General features: G+C 39.0%; 1 protein-coding gene across 5 annotated transcripts in view; it reads left to right on the forward strand.

Moving 5' to 3' along the window:
• arl6ip6 (ADP-ribosylation factor-like 6 interacting protein 6) overlaps window positions 1–20,464 on the forward strand; it is a 139,754-nt gene that overhangs the window by 49,136 nt on the left and 70,154 nt on the right. The window contains exon 4 of one of the 5 annotated variants that reach the window (XM_043693772.1): window positions 12,311–13,126. The exons of the other annotated variants lie outside the window; for them this stretch is intronic. Coding sequence (XP_043549707.1) covers window positions 12,311–12,362 — 52 coding nt within the window. The 3' untranslated portion in view covers window positions 12,363–13,126. Of the gene's footprint in view, window positions 1–12,310; window positions 13,127–20,464 lie in introns of those variants that run through there. 5 annotated transcript variants of the gene reach the window in all.

Genomic DNA, 20,464 nt, shown 5'->3' on the forward strand with positions numbered 1-20,464 from the left:
AGTTTGTCTCACTGTTTGTTGTGTCTCTTCTGTCAGTCCATTGTTCCTGAGTGTGCATTCTAGTGCTGCTAGGAAATCTGCTGCCTTGGCGTCCCTGTGGTTGTAGTTGAGTCCCTTGGCCAGTATTGTTCTTTCCGTGTCTGTGAGCTGTCTGTGGGAGAGGTTTTTAACCCAGGTGTGTGTTGTGGTGTCCTCTATGTTGTGTGTTAGTTTAGCCATTTTTTCTTTTAGTGCCGTTTTTTTGCGGTGTGTAGTCCTGTTCTGTCCTATGTTAATTTCAAAAACCACTAATCAGGAATGGACCCGGACCATAGAACAGGCTGTCACCATAGGACAGAACAGGACTGGCTTTTGTATCTGGGATGAATAGGATTCTGTAAGGACCTGCTTCAGCTACACAAACCCAAGTGAGACCACACCTGGATTACTGTCTGCAGTTCTGGGAACCACATCTTCAGAAGGATTAATTGACTTGGAGGGCGTGCAGCATAGACTTACTGGAATTATAACTGGACTCAAATGGTGAAGCTGTGAGGGGATATTAAACAAAGCAGGATTAACATTTCAAGTCAAAGACAACTTTTCAATGTAGAAGTATGATATTTGTTTCTCCAGAGAAGCTGCCAGACCTGCTGAGTAATCCCCGTAGTGTTTTCATTTCAGATTTCCCATATCTGCCATATTTTGCTTTTTTCAAAATAAAATAGATCTGTATTCTCTGATTTTGCAGGTTAACAGATGGTTCAACTGAAATGTTCAAGGAATTCAGATGGGGCAGAAGGGGAAGAATCTACTTCCATTAGATGGAGAGTCCTGCAGATAAAGCACAGCCTATAAGTTAGACCCTGACCATTCGGAGTGAAATTAGGGATTAATTCTTTACACAAATGCTAGTAGAAACTTGGAATTCACTTCCTCAAATGGCAGTTGCTACTAGGTCAGATATTAATTTTAAAAAATTTTGCTGAATTCTTAGTCAAAAGCATTAAAGGATGTTGGGCAGAGGTGCATCTGTATATCTGAGTTAGATTGCAAAGTAAACCCAATCTCATTGAACGGGAGAACAGGCTTGAGGAGTTACATTGTCCAGCTCTGTAACCAAGCCCTTTGGATGTCCCAAAGCACTTCACACACAAACATGCACTTTTGAAATGTGGTGACTGTTGTAATGGATGAAATGTGATAGCCAGTTTATAGAAGAAAAAGCTCCCACAAGCACTAATGTGTTAATGATCAAATAATCTTGTTTGTTTGACATGTCGACTGAAGGATATATGTTGGCCAGTCACCAGGCATAACTCCCCTCCTTTTCATTGAAATAGTGTGCTGGTAGCTTTTATGTCCATCTGAGAGAAGAAACTGGAACATTGTTTTACACCTCATCAGAAAAGTGGCATTGCTGCTTTGACATTATAGCTCTCTCTCAGTACAATGAAATTTTGCTCTCTAATCTTTGGAATAGAAATGAAACAACAGCTTTCTGACTTTGCAAGAATGCTAAAGACTGAGCTATAGCTGACATCAAATACATTCAGATACCAAATTCACAAAATAACCTTGATTTGTTAATATGCTTGCAATGCAGGTTCATATCTCCTTGAAAGTGAAGTCTCAGGTAGATAGGATAATGAAGAAGGCTTTTAGTATGCTTTCCTTTATTGGTCAGAGCATTGAGTATAGGAATTGGGAGGTCATGTTGCAGTTGTGCAGGACATTGGTCAGGCCACTTTTGGAATATTGTGTGCAATTCTGGTCTCCCTCCTATAGGAAGGATGTTGTGAAATTTGAAAGGGTTCTGAAAAGTTTTCTAAGGATTTTGCCTGGATTGGAAAGTTTGAGCTATAGGAGAAGCTGAATAGGCTGGGGCGTTTTTCTCTGGAGCATCGGAGGCTGAGGGGTGACCTTATAAAGGTATATAAAATTATGAGGGGCATGGATAGAGTAAATAGACAAGGTATTTTCCCAGAGTTGTGAGAGTCCAGAACTGGAGGGCATAGGTTTATGGTGAGAGGGGAAAAATTTAAAAGAGATCTAAGGGACAATGTTTTCAAGCAGAGGGTTGTGTGTGTACGGAATGAGCTGCTAGAGGAAGTGGTGAAGACTGGTACAATTACAATATTCAAAAGGCATCTGGATGGGTATATGAATCAGCAGGGTTTAGAGGGATATGGACCAAGTGCTGTCAAATGGGACTAGATTAGTTTAGGATATCTGGTCGGCATGAGCGAGTTGGATCGAAGGTTCTGTTTCTGTGCTGTACATCTCTACGAGTCTATGACACATTGTTATGGCATGAAGACAGAATGCCAGATCAAATCACCCTCCCTATCCTTGTATTCACAACACAATAAGATTGAAACATTCAATGACACTCAGAATTGCCACCAATGGTTCCTTACTAGACTTTGTAAATTGCCAATATGAGACATCAAGTTTTTAACTTAAACAAATTAATTAACAATTTATTATTAATACAGTGGCTTTAATAGAGCAAAGTTAAATAACAAGGTGATCTAATTAATGTCTATGATTTAAACACAGTCATTTTGGATTTTAACCCCCATTCAGACATAAACAAACAGATACAGTTAAGGGACAAATTAAAGAAAAATGAAGGATATGTAACTGATGAATTCACGTAAGCATTTTTGACAATCTGTAATATCACAGGCACGTGGGATTGTAACCTGCTTGGCTTCTGAAGACACAGGTCAATGAAAATCACTTCTAATGTGCTCTGAGGAATATTCACTAATTACTTATAACTAAGGTTATATTCTATTAACCTTCATTGAGTTGACAATGGGACGATATCGAGAGGGCAATCAAACTTCCAACCTGTAACTTTAGTAATCACAATCTTTCTGGCAAAAACACAATACAAAACCTGTTCAAACTTTGGTTTCTCTTTGTTAGTCTATTGGTACCAGTCTCCCTGAGAGGCCACAGCTGCCATCTGTTTGAGCATAAGGCTCCTCTGGAGTCGAAGCATCTACTGAATTTGATGAACAAGACTCAATCTGAAATTAACTTCCAGGCCTGGCCTCATAAACAAATATTAGTTTGTTCTCTTATTTAAAAAGAAACAAAGTTGCTGCTCAGAGTCCAAAAGTCACCTTCAGCTCACAGTTCTCAGATCCAAACCAAAAATGATAAAACTTAAGTAATAAAGGTCTCAACAACATGCATTTGTTTTAGGTGATGGCCAAGGGGACATATTGAGCCCCACACCAATATGGCATCAGCATAGAATGTTGCATTGCAAAACTCCATTTTGTCACTCAAACTTTGCACATGGAAAACATTCAATTCAAAAATATAAATTTATACCTCAGAAACCTTCTGTAGAATTCCCAACCGCAAGATGGCTTAAATGTCAATAATATTTTACCAGCCTTTGAGTATCTTCAACAGTCTTTCCCCACTGAAACATCAAGATGATACAGTTAACGTACTGGAGCAAGTTTACAAGAACGTAACAAAAGAGGGTTTAGTAGTGAAACAAAGAATTTTGAATTCTTTATTATTTTCAATTACAATAGTATAGAAATCTATCTTAGTCCAATGTCAGATTAAGAATGTTCTTAATAAATTATCAACTCAGTAATCCTTTGCACGTTTTTTACACTGTTCTTGATTATTTGGACAAAATAAAAGAAGTCAGGATTTAGCCCACCATCGGGCAACTCTCTCTGAGTTTGAACTCCCTTCTGTTATCTCCTCTATTCCCTGATGTTGTTATATAATTGTAGTATTAAATTTGATTTCATAATACCTTTGGCACAGAAACTGTTCATTCAGTCCATGCTGGCGTTTATGCTCCTCTTATGCCTCCTCCTGCCTTTCCTCATTCAAGTCTATCATGTAACCTTCTACTGCCTGCTTGTCTAACTTCCTTTAAATGCATTAATACTGTTCCCTTCAACAATTCCCCATTCATTTGCACCAGTGCCATTTAGAACGTTTCTGCTGCATTCTCTTTTACATTTCTTGTACATTATCTTATGGTGATAGCCCCTTGTAATGCTTTTACCCACATTCTGGCATTAAAAAGCTAATCTACCATCCTTACCTGGTCTGGCCTACATATGACACCAGCCTCACAGTAATGTAGTTGACTCTTAACTGTCCCCTGAAGTGACCAAGTAAGCTATTCTCTTATATCAAACCCATTACAAAATCTAAAGCAAGGAATGAAATCAGACAAACTACCAGCATCAGCCTAGGTACTGGAGACAACCAGGTAAACTTAGCCCTGTCTACCCTGCAAAGTTGTCCTTAGTAATGAAGGGGTTGTGCCAAAATTAAGAGAATGGTCTGACAAAATATCAAGCAACTGCTTGACTTACTCACAGAACTATAACTCACTCATGAAATCATACCTTACAAGCATTGCCCCAAACTCCTCCATTATCCTTGGGCATGTCCTGTTCTACTGAGACACTAGAGGTGGAGGCACAGAGGTGTATAGTTGGGGGGAGTTGCCTTAAGTGTCCTCAACATTGACTCCAGACACCAAGTAGTCTCTTGGCTTAATTTTAACATGGATGAGGAAAATTGCTGATTGCCATCCACCACTCTCTTCTTGGCTGATGAATAATATGTTCCGTGTTGAACAATATTTGGAGCAATCATGGGTGGTGGCAAGGGTGCAGAATATACTCTGGGTGATTGCAACATGTCCATCGCCAAAAGTGATGCAGCTGCACCACCACTGACTGACTGAGCCTTAAAGGACATAGCTGCTAGACTGGGGCAGAAGCAGGCCATGTGGAAACCAGGAGGAATACCCTCCTTGAGATGTCCACCAATCTGCTTGCCACAGGTGCATCTGTCCATGACAGCATCAGTAGGTTTGAGCACCACACAGTCAGTCCTTGTGGAGATAAAATACCATTTTCACAGGAAGAATACCCTGATTCAGTTGTGTGGCACTACCGCTGTGCCAAATAGGAAAGACCAGACAGGTCTAGGTCGAGCAACTCAAAACTGGAAATCCATGAAATACTTATATCCATCATCAACAGCAGAATTGTATTCATCTACAATTTGTAACCTCATGGCACAATGTTACCATCAAGCAGCACTAGGCATACCTAAAGATGAAGTGTCAACCAGAAATAACATGTAATAGATAAGGCTAAATGATCCCACAGCCAACATATCAATTCTAAGCTTTACAGTTCTGCCACATCCAGAATGAATGTTGGTGTACAACTAACAGGAAGGTCCACAAATATTCTTGTTGTCAATGATGAGAGAGTCCAGCACATTAGAGACAAAGACAAGGCCAATATATTTGCATCTATCTTCAGTTAGAAGTAATGAGTGGCTAATCCATTTTGGCCTCCTCCTGAGGAACTCAGCAACACAAATGCAAATCTTCATCCCATCAAGACTGCTCCGGCTTTCAATGAGATTATGACTGGTTTAATAATCTTCAAGTCCACTTTCCTGTCTTTTCCTCATGATTCCCTTCTCGATTAAGAACCTGTCTATTTTAGGCTTGAATATACTTAACCCAGCCTCTACAACCCTCTGCAGTAAAGAATACCATAGACTGACTACCCTCCGAGAAGAAATTCCTCTTCATTTCTGTTTTAAATCTTTGACAGCTTATTCTGAGATTATGCCTGCTAGTCCTAAATTCCCCACAAAGGGGAACAGCTTTTGCACTCTAAACTGTCAAATCCCCTAAGAATCTTATAAGTTCGAATAAGGTTACCCCTCATTCTTCTTAACTCTAAGAAGTACAGACCCAACCTATTCAACCTTTACCAGTATATTTTCCCTGAGATAAGTGGCCCTAAACTGTTCATTGTATTTCAGATTTGGTCTGACTAGTGCCTTGCATAGTTTTAGCAATATCCTTCCTATGTTTATACTCTATTCCCTCGGAATATTTGCTGTCGAACTTTTAGCTCTTTCCCTATTAGCTGCTGAACTTGTACGCTAGCTTTCTGTGATTCATGCATGACTTCTATGCTGTAACTTTTTGCAGTTTTTCTCCATTTAAATAATATTCAGCTCCTCTGTTCTTCCTGCCACAATGCATAACCTCACATTTTCCCACATTATGTTCCATCTGCCAAGTTTTAGCCTTTTCACTTAGCCTGTCTACATCCCTCTATAGACTCACCTATCATCCTGTATATTTTTCTGTCATCAACAAACTTGTTAACTTGTAAATTCACTTTTCTAATCAAAACCATTAATATGTATTGTAAATAATTAGGAGCCAGGATTGTTATGATTAGATTCCCTACAGTGTGGAAACAGGCCCTTCGGCCCAACCAGTCTCTCCGAAGAGTAAACCACCCAGACCCATTTCCCTCTGAGTAATGCACCTAACACTATGGGCAATTTAGCATGGCCAATTCACCTGACTTGCACATCTTTGGATTGTGGGAGGAAACCCACACAGACATGGGGAGAACGTGAAAACTCCACACAGACAGTCTCCTGAGGTTGGAACTGAACCTGGGACCCTGGTGCCATGAGGCAGCAGTGCTAACCACTGAGCCACTGTGCCGTCCTGTAGCATCATCTCTAGCATTCTACTGGTTACAAGTTACCATCCTGAAAATGTCTCCCTTATACCAACTTAGTTTACTCTTAGTTGGCCAATCCTCTATCTGTGCTAATATAATACCTCCAACACCTTGAATGCCTTATCAAGATCCAAATATATTACATCTACTACTTTCCCTTTATCTATCTTCCTTGTAACTTCCTCAAAGAATTATTAATAAATTTGTCAAGCATGATTTTCCCCTTTGTGAAGCCATACAGACTCAGCCTGATGTTAGAATGCTTGCTGATTTTTCATTTTTCTTTTATCATTTTTGATTTGGAGCAGTAAGCTGAGAGCTGAAGGTGACCTTTAGAATGTGAGCAACAACTTATTTAAAAAAAAACGTTAGAAGAAACAAACTTACATATGTTATGAGGCCAGGCCTGGAAGTTAATTGCAGGATGATTGTTATTAAAGTTATCCTATAGACATTTTGATTCTGGGGAGACATTATGGTCAAACTGATGACAGTTGTTTTCATGGGGCCCCATAGGGAGACAACCTATCCAACAAAGGGAAACGAGAGTCTTAGCTGGTTTTTAAACTTTGTTTAGGTCAGAAGGATGTGCCTACGAAAACCACAGATCAGAAGTTTGATTGTTCCCTGATTGTTTCATTGTCAACTTATTGGAAGTTCAGAGAATAAACTTTCAGTTGTAAGAAATAAATGAATATTTAGATTAGATTTACTACAGTGTGGAAACAGGCCCATCGCCCCAACCAGTCCACACCAACCCTCCGAAGAATAACCCACCCAGACCCATTTTTGGCTGACTAATGCACCTAACACCATGGGCAATTTGCCACGGCCAATTCACCTGCCCTGCACATCTTTGTGACTGTTGGAAGAAACCCCTGCAGACACGGGGAGAATGTGTAAACTCCACACAGACAGTTGCTCGAGGCTGGAATCAAACCTGGGACCCTGGTGCTGTGAGGAAGCAGTGCTAACCATTGAGCCACTATGCCACCCCATCTGTGCCTATTGGATGCTGTCTGCATGCGTTAGTGTCATCAGAAATCAAGCAAGATACAACCTCATTGGCCTGTGAGATTATAGATTATGGAAACATGTTAAGTGAACTGGTCAGTTACATCTCCATTTTGGCCTTTTGGTTTATCCCTTCACTGTGTCTGTTGTCTATCTTTTTTGAGAATGGGGGCTAGAATCAAAGAAGATTGGGTTTAAATCATAGATACTGATTACATTGCGTTGTGGTTTAACTTTGCTCTGCTAGAGCTACCATACTACAAATAAATTATTAAATCTTTTTGTTTAAGCTATACACATTGTGTCTGGTAACAGTTAGTCACAAAGTCTGGTACTGGTTATTCAAAAAGAGCCATTAGGGACCACTGGGGTCAATTTGTGTGGCGAATACAGGGATAACGAGGTTGATAGGATTTGGCCATCTGTGTCCATGTTATTACATTGAGCATATTTTGTATTTCAAAATGCTCTGCTAAAACATTTTTTATAACAGAATCTAATATATTTGTAATTACAAACGTTAATCTAAAATGGTCTATGGTTACATTTTTTTGTCCCCTTTACTTTTTAAATAAAGGTGTTGCATTGTCAGTTTTCCAATCCACTCAGACTTTTCCAGATTCTTAGAAGATTACTGCTTTTACATTCTTTTAATATCCTAAGACGCATCAGAACAGGTCCAGGGTACATATCAGTCTTTAACCCCATTGATTTCCCTAGTATGTTTTCCCTCATGATAATTGTTGCATCTCCTCCTTTTGCCCCTTGACTATTTAGTAATTTTGAAATGTTATTCGGTTTCCTAAAATGAACACAGATGCAAACTATTTATAAAACCCCTCCTCCATTTCCTGGTTCCCTGTTATTGCTTCCCCAACCTCATTCTGTTCGGGATCTTTGTCAAATTTGGCCCCTCACATTTTTTTATATGTTTAAATATATTTTATATATTTACATTATGTATAATATATATATTATAAGCCCTGACAACATTTCAGCAACAGTATTGAAGACTTGTGCTACAGAAGAGAGACTCTATTCATCATACTCTTGACACTCAATTCATTATCATCACTGAATTCCCCCACTATCAACATCCTAAGGTTACAATTAAATAAAAACTGAACTGGACCCACCATTTTAATACCGTGGTTACAAAAGCAGATCTGAGGCTTGGACCATTTTGTGCCGCATATCTTACCTCCTGTCACCCCAGTACCTGTGTACCAAGTACAAGGCACAAGACAGGAGTGATGAAATATTTTTCATTGGCCTGGATGGTTGCAACTTCATCATCACTCAAGATGCTCAACACCATCTTATGATGTGGAGGAGCCAATCTTGGACTAGGGTGGACAAAGTTAAAAATCACACAACACCAGGTTATTGTCCAACAGACTTATTTAGAAGCATTAGCATTCAGAGCGTTGCTCCTTCATCAAGTAGCTGCTGAACAGGATCATAAGACACAAAATGTATAGCAAAAGATTATAGCGTCATCCAACAGATATGATTTATCGAACAAACCTAGATTGTTGTTAAGTCTTTCATCTTTTGGAATGGGTTGCAGGTTTCAGTTTATTAATATGTAAATCCCAGAACTTCTTTTAAGTCACCTTCTCAAAATAACCTAAGGTTTTATATTTAAAAAACTCAGTTCAGACAATGCATTAAAGGTGTGAGGTCAGAGTCTGTCTGACTAGTTCTATTTCCAAAGTAGGAATTTATAAAATATTACATGGATTGACTTCCTACATGGGCTGCCTGCAGATTGCATGCTTTTTGAGCAAAATAGAATTTCCCTACAAATATGATTCTGTGAAAGCAAATTCACCCCATAGACGCAAAAATGAGAGAGAGAGAGAGAGAGAATGTGTGTATGTTCACATGCACACATTCACATACACACTCTCTCTTTCTCTCTTTTATGCATGCACACACACATACATAAGTCTATGGTGTAAATTTGCATTTGCAGAATTATATTTGCAGATACATTTATTTTGCTCAAAAAGCACACAACCTGCAGACAGTCCTTGCAGGCAGCCAATCCATGTAGAATTTTGTAAATTCCTACTTTGGAAATAGAACCAGTCAACCAAGATTGGGATACAGACAGATTCTAACCTCTAAGGTGTAGGTTTGCTCGCTGAGCTGTAGGTTTGATATCCAGACGTTTCATTACCTGGCTAGGTAACATCATCAGTGGCGATTTCCAAGTGAAGCGAAGCTGTTGTCTCCTGCTTTCTATTTATATCTTTCTCCTGGATGGGGTTCCTGGGGTTTGTGGTGATGTCATTTCCTGTTTGTTTTCTGAGGGTTGATAGATGGCATCTAGATCTATGTGTTTGTTTTTGGTGTTGTGGTTGGAGTGCCAGGCCTCTAGGAATTCTCTGGCATGTCTTTGCTTAGCCTGTCCCAGGATAGACATGTTGTCCCAGTTGAAATGGTGTTTTTTTTCATCCGTGTGTAGGGCTACAAGGGAGAGAGGGTCGTGTCTTTTTGTGGCTAGCTGGTGTTCGTGTATCCTGGTGGCTAACTTTCTTCCTGTTTGCCTTATGTAGTGTTTGTGGCAGTCCTTGCATCGAATTTTGTAGATGACGTTGGTTTTGTTCATGGGTTGTACTGGGTCTTTTAAGTTTGTTAGTTTTTGTTTGAGAGTGTTGGTGGTGTGAGTTTGGAGAGTGAGTTTTTTAAATATAAAACCTTAAGTTATATCAAGAGTGTGACTTAAAAGAAGTTCTAGGCTTTACGTATTAATGAACCAAAACTTGGAACCCATTCTAAAAAATGAAAGATTTAAAACAATCTAGGTTTGCTTGATATATCATTTCAGTTGCATGACACTGTATTCTTTTGCTATAAATTATGTGTATTATGATTCCATTCCACAGCTACCTGATGAAGGAGCAGCACTCCAAAAGCTAGTGCTTCCAGATAAATCTGTTGGAGTGTAACCTGATATTGTGTGATTTTTAACACCACCTTAGACAAAGCAGCCAGCTTGATTGGCACCCATTCCACCACCTTGAGCATTCACTCCCTTCACCACCAATACAGTGGCAGCAGTGTATACCACCTTCCAAACCCTTGACCACCTGTAAGGTGACCACTTGTAAGGACACCTACATGGGAACACCATCCCTTTTGAGGTACACATCATCCTGACTTACAAATAAATCACCATTCATAACTGTCACTGGGTCAAAGTCCTAGAACTCCCTACCCAGTAGTATTGCCGATGTACCGCTCTCCAGGAACTGCAGCAATTCAAGAAGGCAGTTCGCCACCACTTTCAATGGCATCCATGGATTAACAAAACTGCTGGCTCAGCCAGGAATGCCCACATCCCATGAATTAGTTTAAAAAATAACTCTGCCATCTCCTTCAAAACAATGTACCACACTTGTACATATTATCCTCAATAATATTTGCTTTCCTCGCCCTGACATCTGCTAAAGAGGTCTTTCATGATATGTCCAATAATGTGGGAACCCTTTCATCTACTGATGACCCCATGCTGCTACTTCAGTGTTGTATAAAAGAAACACTGACCTTTACCTAGCTTCACTAACACCTCAATGCAGTTTGAAATCAATTGTCACTGAGTACTTGAACTAGCCAGCGGTGGATACTGCAGATTCTGGAGATTAGCGCCAAGATTCGAGTAGTGCTGGAAAAGCACAGCAGGTCAGGCAGCATCCGAGGAGCAGGAAAATCTACGTTTCGGGTAGATGAAGGGCCCATGAAACGTCGATTTCCTGCTCCTCAGATGTTGTTTGACCTGCTGTGCTTTTCCAGCACCACTCGAATCTTGACTGAGTACTTGAATCCTACCTTCCAAGCTATATAGCATAAAGGAATGAATCTACATATCGTTTGCAAGGATTGAATGAAAACTCCCATATTTGAAGTACTTCTGTTGAATTTGATTTTAAATTCAAGATTCAAGGACATCTCCTTTATATCATGCTGAATGATTATAACTCTGTTTAGTACATATTTGTATTTTTTTTTCCCTGTTGAATTGTATTTTTTAAAAATTAAAGCTGCATGACATTATTCTTGATGTATACTAATGAAAATGATGACGATCCATAATGAAGAAGTCAATCAACTAATGTCTTTTTGATTTTGATTTTTTTTTAATTGTCATTTCTGGCTTTAAAGTGTGTTCAGCTTTGTCCATCTATCTATACATTAATTTAGTTCTTTTGAAAGATGAAGTCTGCTGCTTTTCTTCTCGTTAAAGACTCAAGGGAAAGAACAAACACACTGCTGTTACAGTTTAGATGTTTTTCTGCTTTATTTTCCAAGAGAGGAAATGGACTGTTCTGTTACACATCTTATAATGAGGACTTTAAGTCTTGTCTGTGAAATGGGTACTTGGTGACTCACTTTCATCCAGCAGCAAATAGTCTGAGTTTCCATAGTGACAGTGTTCCAGAATCTGTTCGCACAGTAAATTGCTGGAGTTTGAAGAGAAAAAGGAACCAAGACATCAGTTCTTTACATTTTTGCAATATTCTGAGCAATTTCATCAAAATGCAGACAGATTATGCATTCATTCTAACTAAATCTAAATAAGAATCAAGATGTTTAATTGATATATTGTGCAGTAAATTTTAAAGAGGCACATGGAAGAAGCCCTGTGTTGTTTGTTTACATGTTTCACTATAAACAAGTTTCTTAAAATGCATATTTTAGTAATGCTGAACTGTTATATTTATTTTGTTTTCTTTTAGGAAGTTGGACAGTGGATTCAATGACATAATCATCGAAACAGTGTATACTTAAAGACTTATCTTTTGGCATTAGCATTTGACTGTAGGCAGAATTGAAGTTAGCAAAATTTTGTCAAAATGTGATGATTTATCTGCCTTACCTTATGCGTTATGTTTGTCACATTCAAATATTTCTGTCCTTCTGAATATTATGTAAGTAATAGAGCATATTTTCAGATATACAGATGAATATTTTGTCATAGAACATAGAACATTACAGCGCAGTACAGGTCCTTCGACCCTCGATATTGTGCAGACCTGTGGAACCAATCTGAAGCCCATCTATCTTGCACTATTCCATTTTCATCCATATGTGTATCCAATGGCAGTTGGATTAAAGTGTAAAATTGTGTTTCAAACACTGAAATTGTTTCAAGTGCAGTCATGTTCTGAGAATTCCACCCTGCATGGAGATTGAGTTTTTACTACTTCCATCTGAAGTTCTTGAAGACTGTACAAAGTATGTACCTGAATTTTTGATATGTTCTCATTGGGTGAAGCTTCACTGCCAAAATATTGAAAAAACCTGCTGCAGTGGCAGCATCCTAATCACTTTTATTGCTGCTTACATGCTGGTGAGTATGTCTATTTGTCTATTGTGGTCTGTTGAGAAGTATTCTCAGTCATATAAGGCATTCATTGTCTTGCTTATTTCATAGGCAGTCAGTCCATGTGACATTTTAGAAATTCCCACTCGGGAAATAGAACCGGTCTGACTCAAGATTGGGATACAGATAGACTCTAACCTCACACCTTTAATGCATTGTCTGAGTTGATATGTCACCTTTTTTTTTAATAAAACCTTAAGTTATCTCGGGATTGTGACTGGAAAGAAGTTCTGGGATTTACATATTAATTGCTCAAAACCTGCATCCCCATTCTAAGTGATGAAAGACTTAACAGCAATCTAAGTTTGTTCAATACTTCGCATCAGTTGTATGACACTTTGATCTTTTACTATAAATTCTGTGTCCTATGATCCTGCCCCACTAGCTACCTGATGAAGGAGCAGCGCTCTAAAAGCTTGTATTTCCCAAATAAACCTCTTGGAATATAAACTGGTGTTGTGTGATTTTTAATTTTTTCCACCCCAGTCCAATACTGACATCTCCACGTCATTCTTTCATACCAGCATTGTACTGGTTCAGGAGGAAATAAATTAAACACCTTAGGGAATATTTTTTAGATATTCACTATGACATGAAATACTTACAACACCCAAATCGATTTTTTCAAAATTGACATAGTCCTTAAATCTCTTCAATTAGAAAGTATCCAGAAATCACTATTAACTCTGTTTGCTACTGCTTCCCACTTAAAGGACAAGTGAGAGAAACAGTAATCATAAATGTTTGCTTCATCAGCTCTGGAAGCACCCGACTAAACCTGTAGTTGTGTGCTTTGCTGCTTTCCTTCACAGTAGACCTATACAGTAAATAGTTGACCTTGTTTACTTGTCCATCATTCACAGTTATGAATAGCTTTGTCTTCTTATCTGATGCTAGATCTCACTACTGATTTTGCCACTCCATTAGATGGTCAACTGTGTTGAAATGAGAGTGCACACTGTATCACAGACCCTGCAATCAATGTAATCCCAGGTCAATAATGTGAGAAAAATATCATCATGCTCAGTTAACTCCTCAATGATACACAAATGACAATTTCTAAGCCTTTATAACAAATATATAGATTTAAATAGAGCAATAAGCCTATAGTCAGGACCATTGTGAGTGTGATTTAGGGTCTCCTCATAAGTGGGATTATTTCCAGTACTCATATGAAGGATATGTAGTTCTGAAAGGATAACTAAAACTGCTCATTTTATAAACCATTGTTAGTTGATGGATTTCATTTTTTTGATACAAAATCATGACAGTGACTTCAAAACTTCCTCAGCAGAGTTTGCCAATGATCATAATCTGTCATTACATTGTGATAATTGACAAAATTAAATTTGAAATGTTGACTTAATTTACCATACCAAATGTTAATTGAAAGGTGTGACAAAAACTCATGATAATAGAAACGTTGTGCTCAAATTGTGTGCCATATACAAAACTCAATTTTGGATTTTTTTTTCTTTATTCACTCATGGGATGAGGGCATCACCGGCTAGGCAGCATTTATTGCTCATCCCTAATTGCCCAGAGGATAGCTGAGAGTCAACTATATTGATGTGGGTCTGAAGTCACATGTAGGCCAGACCAGGTAAGGACCAGGCAGGACTGGACCTCCCAGTCACCACCCATTGCAATTCGCCCAACCACTCCCTTTCCGACATGACCATCCTTGGCCTCCTTCATTGCCAAAACAAACCACACCTCGTATTGGAGGAATAACAACTTATCTTCCGCCTGGGCACCCTACAGCCCGGACGACTCAACATTGAGTTCTCCAATTTCAAATAAACCCCCTCCCCATCTCCAACTCCCTTCCCAGTCCTTCCCCCTCCCTTCCACTACTTCTTGCCACCAACCGGATTCCTTCCTCCCATTGACCAACTAGCTCGTACCCTATACCTGTCTTCACCTATCCCCATTTCATCACCTCCCCCTTTATCTGTGGCTCCCCCCACACCCACCCCAGTCCTGAAGAAGGGTTACACCCAAAATGTTGACTTCTGCACCTCCTGATGCTGTCCAGCTTGCGGTGTTCTTCCAGTCTCCTGCCAGACCAGGTAAGGATGCTAGTGTTTTTCCCTGAAGGACATTAATGAACCAAATGGGCTCATCTGACAATTGACAATGGATTCATGGTCATCATTGGACACCTAATTCCAGATTTTTAAAATTGAATTCAAATACCACCATCTGCCATAGCAGGATTTAAACACAGGTCCCCACTAGGCCATCACCTCCCTACCTCCTCCTCCCACCTCCCCACCCCAACCCCACCCTCACCCCCAATGAAGCTAGCTTATTCACTTTTAACTTTGAACAAATTATTTTCAGATTACATTTTGATAAAGACCTAAGGCAGTTTCTTCTGTGTTATTCATGAAGAATTCTGTTACAAACAGCTTTGTATTGCTTGGCTGACTAGTTAATGTGCTGTAATTGACAGTAGAAGATGCTGAAGAGAAATTTCACAAATGTCAGTAAACAAGGAACTCATTTATTTGGTTGTTCAGGAAAAGAAAATCTTCAGAGCTCATGCACATGGTGCAAATTATTTTGCAAAAGTTAGAATTATTGTGGTGAGACAAATGTTTAATTACATAATGAGGATCAAAGTTAAAAATCACACAACACCAGGTTATAGTCCAACAGGTTTATTTGGAAGCACGAGCTTATTGTGGAGAATAAGATTGTAAGACACAGAATTTATAGCAAAAGTTTACAGTGTGATGTAACTGTTATAATATATTGAAAAAGACCCAGATTGTTTGTTAAGTCTCTCATCTTTTAGAATGACCATATTGGTTTCAGTTCTTTCACATGTAAATCGCAAAACTCTTTTTTAAAAGTTGCATTCTCAAGTGCACTTTAACAGTTGGTGTCAGGTTGGCCCAGACAAGGTATTGAAGGTGTTAACTCCCTGTGAGGCTCTCTGCGCCACAATGGTCAGACTTATTCTAACTAAAAATGGATTGACAGAATCTCACATGGATCCATGCAGTTTTTGAGCAAAGTAAAATGTAATTCTGCAAGTACAAATTCACCCCACAACTTATATGTGTATTTGTGTGTGATTGGGGGGGGTGTGAGGGTCTATGAGAGGATGTGTGTTGGAGTGTATGTGTGAGTGTATGAGAGAGGGTCTGAGTGTGTTTGTGTCTGTGTGTGTGTCTGTCTGTCTGTGTCTGTGTGTGTCCATCTGTCTGTGTGTGTCTAATGCAATGGGGTCACCTATAGTGTGACATGAACCTAAGGTCCCGGTTGAGGCCATCCCCATGGGTACTGAACTTGGCTATCACCCTCTGTTCAGCCACTCTTTGTTGTTGCCTGTCCCGAATATCGGATGCCGAATGTCCCGGACCGCTGAAATGTTCTCCAACTGGGAGGGAGCACTCCTGTCTGTTGATTGCTGTGCGGTGTCCATTCATCCGTTGCCGTAGTCTCTGTTTGGTCCCGCCAATGTACCATGCCTCAGGGCATCCTTGCCTGCAGTTAGACAATGTTGGCTGAGTTGCATGAGTACCTGCCACTTACGTGGTGGGAGGTGTACCTACCCTGCAGGGATGGGGATGGCCTCAACCAGGACATTGGGTTCATGTCACACTGGAGGTGACCCCATTGCACTCTGCACAAACACAGACACACACACAGACACTCCTACACACACAGACACACTCTCTCAGACCCTCTCTCATACACTCACACATACACTCCCACACACATCCTCTCACAGACTTAAACCCCTTTACACTGACACTCACACACATACACACACCCTCTTACAGACACTCATAATCCCCACCATCCCACCACACACAGTCACATGCACACATACATATATAAGTTTGTGGGGTGAATTTGTACTTGCAGAATTACATTTTGCTTTGCTCAAAATATGCATGAATCTATGCAAGATTCTGTAAATCCGTCTCTTTAGATTAGAAACAGTCTGACCATTGTGACACAGACAGTCTCACAGGCAGTTAACACCTTCAATACCTTATTTGGGCCGAAATGACACCAATTGTTAAAGTGCACTTGAGAGTGTAACTTTTTAAAAAAAGGTTTTGTGATTTACATATGAAAGAACTGAAACCAACGTGGTCTTCTAAAAGATGAGAGACTTAACAAACAATCTGGGTCTTTTTCAATATATTATAACAGTTACAGCATACTGTAAATGTTTGCTATAAATTCTGTCTCTTACAATCTTATTCTCCACAATCACCATTCTGAAAGTTAGTGCTTCCAAGGAGCAGCATTCTGAAAGTTAGTGCTTCCAAAAACCTGTTGGACTATAACCTGGCATTGTGTGATTTTTAACTTTGTACACCCCAGTCCAACATTGGCATCTCCAAACCATAATGAGGATCAGGTAGTTGAAGTATGTGGGGTTTGAACTTAATGAGACCAGGAGTTGTGATGTTCTGTGGTTCATTTTGAGATGTGGACATTTTTCTTAACTCGATTCATATTGGTTTTTTTACTCTGAAGAGTCAAGCTTGCCAGAGATAGACTTATATAATACTAAAATTGCTTCCAATATTATATAACTTACTAACTGCAGCAAAATGACTGGCCTTATTGTAATGAGTGATCATGTGCATCTGTGTCATAATGTTATAATAAGTTCCTTCTCAACTGTTTCCAATATTCAGGGTTATAACTAGGTTCAAATTCTTTAAGGACCAAATATAATGCCTCTGCCCATGGGAATCTGAACACATTACAGCAAGTCTTGATAATCAGGGAGGGCACCTCAATTGCCCCTTTGATCCCTAAAGGCTGTGTGAAGTAATTTTCAAGTAACTCAGCACAACTTTGAACAATGTGTTGGGAATCTGGAGACTAAAGAAATTCTTAATGTCTTTAAAATGTAATTTGTTTTCATATTTAACATTTAAATATAATCTATTGTTTAAATTCTAAGTTTCATCCAGGTTTAAGCAGTGGTGAACCAGGTCTATATCTGAGAGTTGCTGAAGCTAACTAATTAAGGAAATCAGCGTTAACTGTTTGTTTCTGTAGCTGGGCTGACCTAACTCACAGCGTATTGATAAGGGCATTTCAGCGTATTGATAAGGGACTTTACTAGGGTGCTGGGTGTTTGTTGAGTAAAACAATATTATTCCAATACAGGAGAAGCTAACAAACATTTGCTATCTTGTAAATAGTCAATGTCTGTATTATTCCTAAGGTTTTAAATTGAATGGGATTGGATGGTAAAGTTAACAAAATATGTTTAAAAAAGAATGAAATTATGTAGTGAACTAATAAAAGTTTGCAGTACATGTGAGGTGTCATGACTGCTGCATGTAGGAACTCTCAGATGCCAGTATAGTGCACAGCAAATATTTATATGGTAATTGTTCACAGCTAGAGAAATTTCAGCTTAGATGTTTTGAATTAGACACAATATAGGCACTAATACAGGGGAATATTAACTAGATACCTAATCCGAGGAAGCAGTCACATCCCTTTAGGATAGGGCCACTGTTCAGGGAAAGAGGTGTGTGAATGTGAGTGAAGCAGCTAAAGGGATCCTGAGACTAGGAGCGCAGGAGCATCAGTCTATGCAGTTATCCAAAACATTTGAGGTTCTCTCAGCAAGTTTGGAAGAGCATAAGAACTGCAGGGTTGATGAGCTAACTGATCATGGTACTGTGAGACAGGAAGCAATTCAAGTGGTGGGAGAAAAGAAAATAGTGGTAGTAGAGCACAGTATAGTAAGGGGAATTGTTCTGTTCTTTGGTGAATGTGAGAGTTAGAAGGCTATGCTACCCAGTTTGGGAAATCTGGATATGAACTTGGAATGGGAGGGGCAGATCCATTTGTCGAGGTCCATGTAGCTTCCAATTACATTTGCAAGACAAGGAGAGAGGTTCTGCATCGTCAGTATTAGAATTAAGAAAGTAAACTAAGAAGCAGAGCCACAAAAATAATAATCTCTGGATTATTGCCTGAATCATGTGTAAATTGGTATTGAGCAAATAAGATTAGAGAAATATGGCAAAGTCTTGTACAGTAGAAGTTAGTTCTGGGTTGTGTGATACTGGCACCAGTACTAGGATCACGTTGGTATCAGTGTTCTAGTGACCTGTATAAATGGGTGAGTCACAATGGTTTTAAACTAAATAGTAGGACCACAGAATCACATTTGGGAAGATGTATTACATCTGAGAATAGACAAAAGGCAAGAAAGAAAGATATCAATATAAAAACTGATGATACAGGCTATGACAGGAACAGACAGAGAGGGCCAGTCATACAGTGAAATGAACATATAAGGTTAGAGGTGACAAAAACAATAAAAAGTCAAAACTAAAAGCTCTGTATCAAAAAACGTATGGCTTTTGAAACAAATTAGATGAACTGATCACAAAAATAGAATCACCAAGTACAAATTGATAGGCATCACAGGGTCATGGTTCCAGGATGACAGATTGGTACCTGTATAATGAAGGGTACCAGACATTGAGAAAGGATAGGAAGCTGTGAAAAAGTGTGTGTGTGTTTGTGTATGCGTGGGGGTGCAGTGAAGGTATGTGTTGGGGAGCGGGGTGGAGGTCGGCATGTGCTCTAGTATTTACTACTGATAGTAGCATAATAAATAGGAATGATCTAAGTTTAGGAAACCAAGATGAAGGAGGGATTTGCATCAAAATGAAAGTGATAAACAGCAAGAAGCCACTTGTGGGAGTAGTGTATAGGCCCTTTAACTGTTGCCACGTGGTAGGCTGAAATATAGGGAAAAAATAATGGAGCATGCAAGACAAGTTTAGCAATCTTCATAGGAGATTTAATTTGCATATAGATTGGAAAATAAATTAGGCAAAGGTAGTCTAAATGGTGATTTTATTGAATAGTTTGGGAGTTACTTAAAACAGTACATTTCGGAGCCATACAGACAGTAGGCTATATTAGGCTTGGCAGTGTGCAGGGACATAAGATGAATTAGTTACCTTAGAGTGAAAGTGCCCCCTCAGCACCAATGATCATAGTATCACTGCATTTTACATTTAGTTTGAGGCAAACAAGAGTGGATCCAGGATGAGTATTTTAACATTAAATAAAGGCAATTATGAGAGTGTGAAAACAGAACAAGCTACGTTTGCTGAATCGGCAAATAAGGTTAATTATTAGGTCAATAGCAATGTAGAGCTGGCATTCAAAGCAATATTTCAAAATGGACAGAATCAATACATTTCAAGAAAGAAAATAGCCATGGAACAACCACCATCTGTATTTAACTAAAAAAATGCACGGATAAAGAAAAAGTGTATAATTGCACAAAGATTAGAAGATTGGACAGAATATTAAAAAAGATAAGAATAACTAAAAATTAGTGCAGAAGAAAAAAATTAGAGCACAAGAGAAAGCTAGTTAGATTTATTAAAACAAATAGCAAGAGTTTATATGGCTACCTAAAATAGATTTGCAAAGTCAAAATAAGGAAATGGCAGATTAATTGAACAGGTATAAAAACAAAGTACTG

The sequence above is a fragment of the Chiloscyllium plagiosum genome, chromosome 7, assembly GCF_004010195.1.
Source record: "Chiloscyllium plagiosum isolate BGI_BamShark_2017 chromosome 7, ASM401019v2, whole genome shotgun sequence".
Classification (NCBI taxonomy): domain Eukaryota; kingdom Metazoa; phylum Chordata; class Chondrichthyes; order Orectolobiformes; family Hemiscylliidae; genus Chiloscyllium; species Chiloscyllium plagiosum.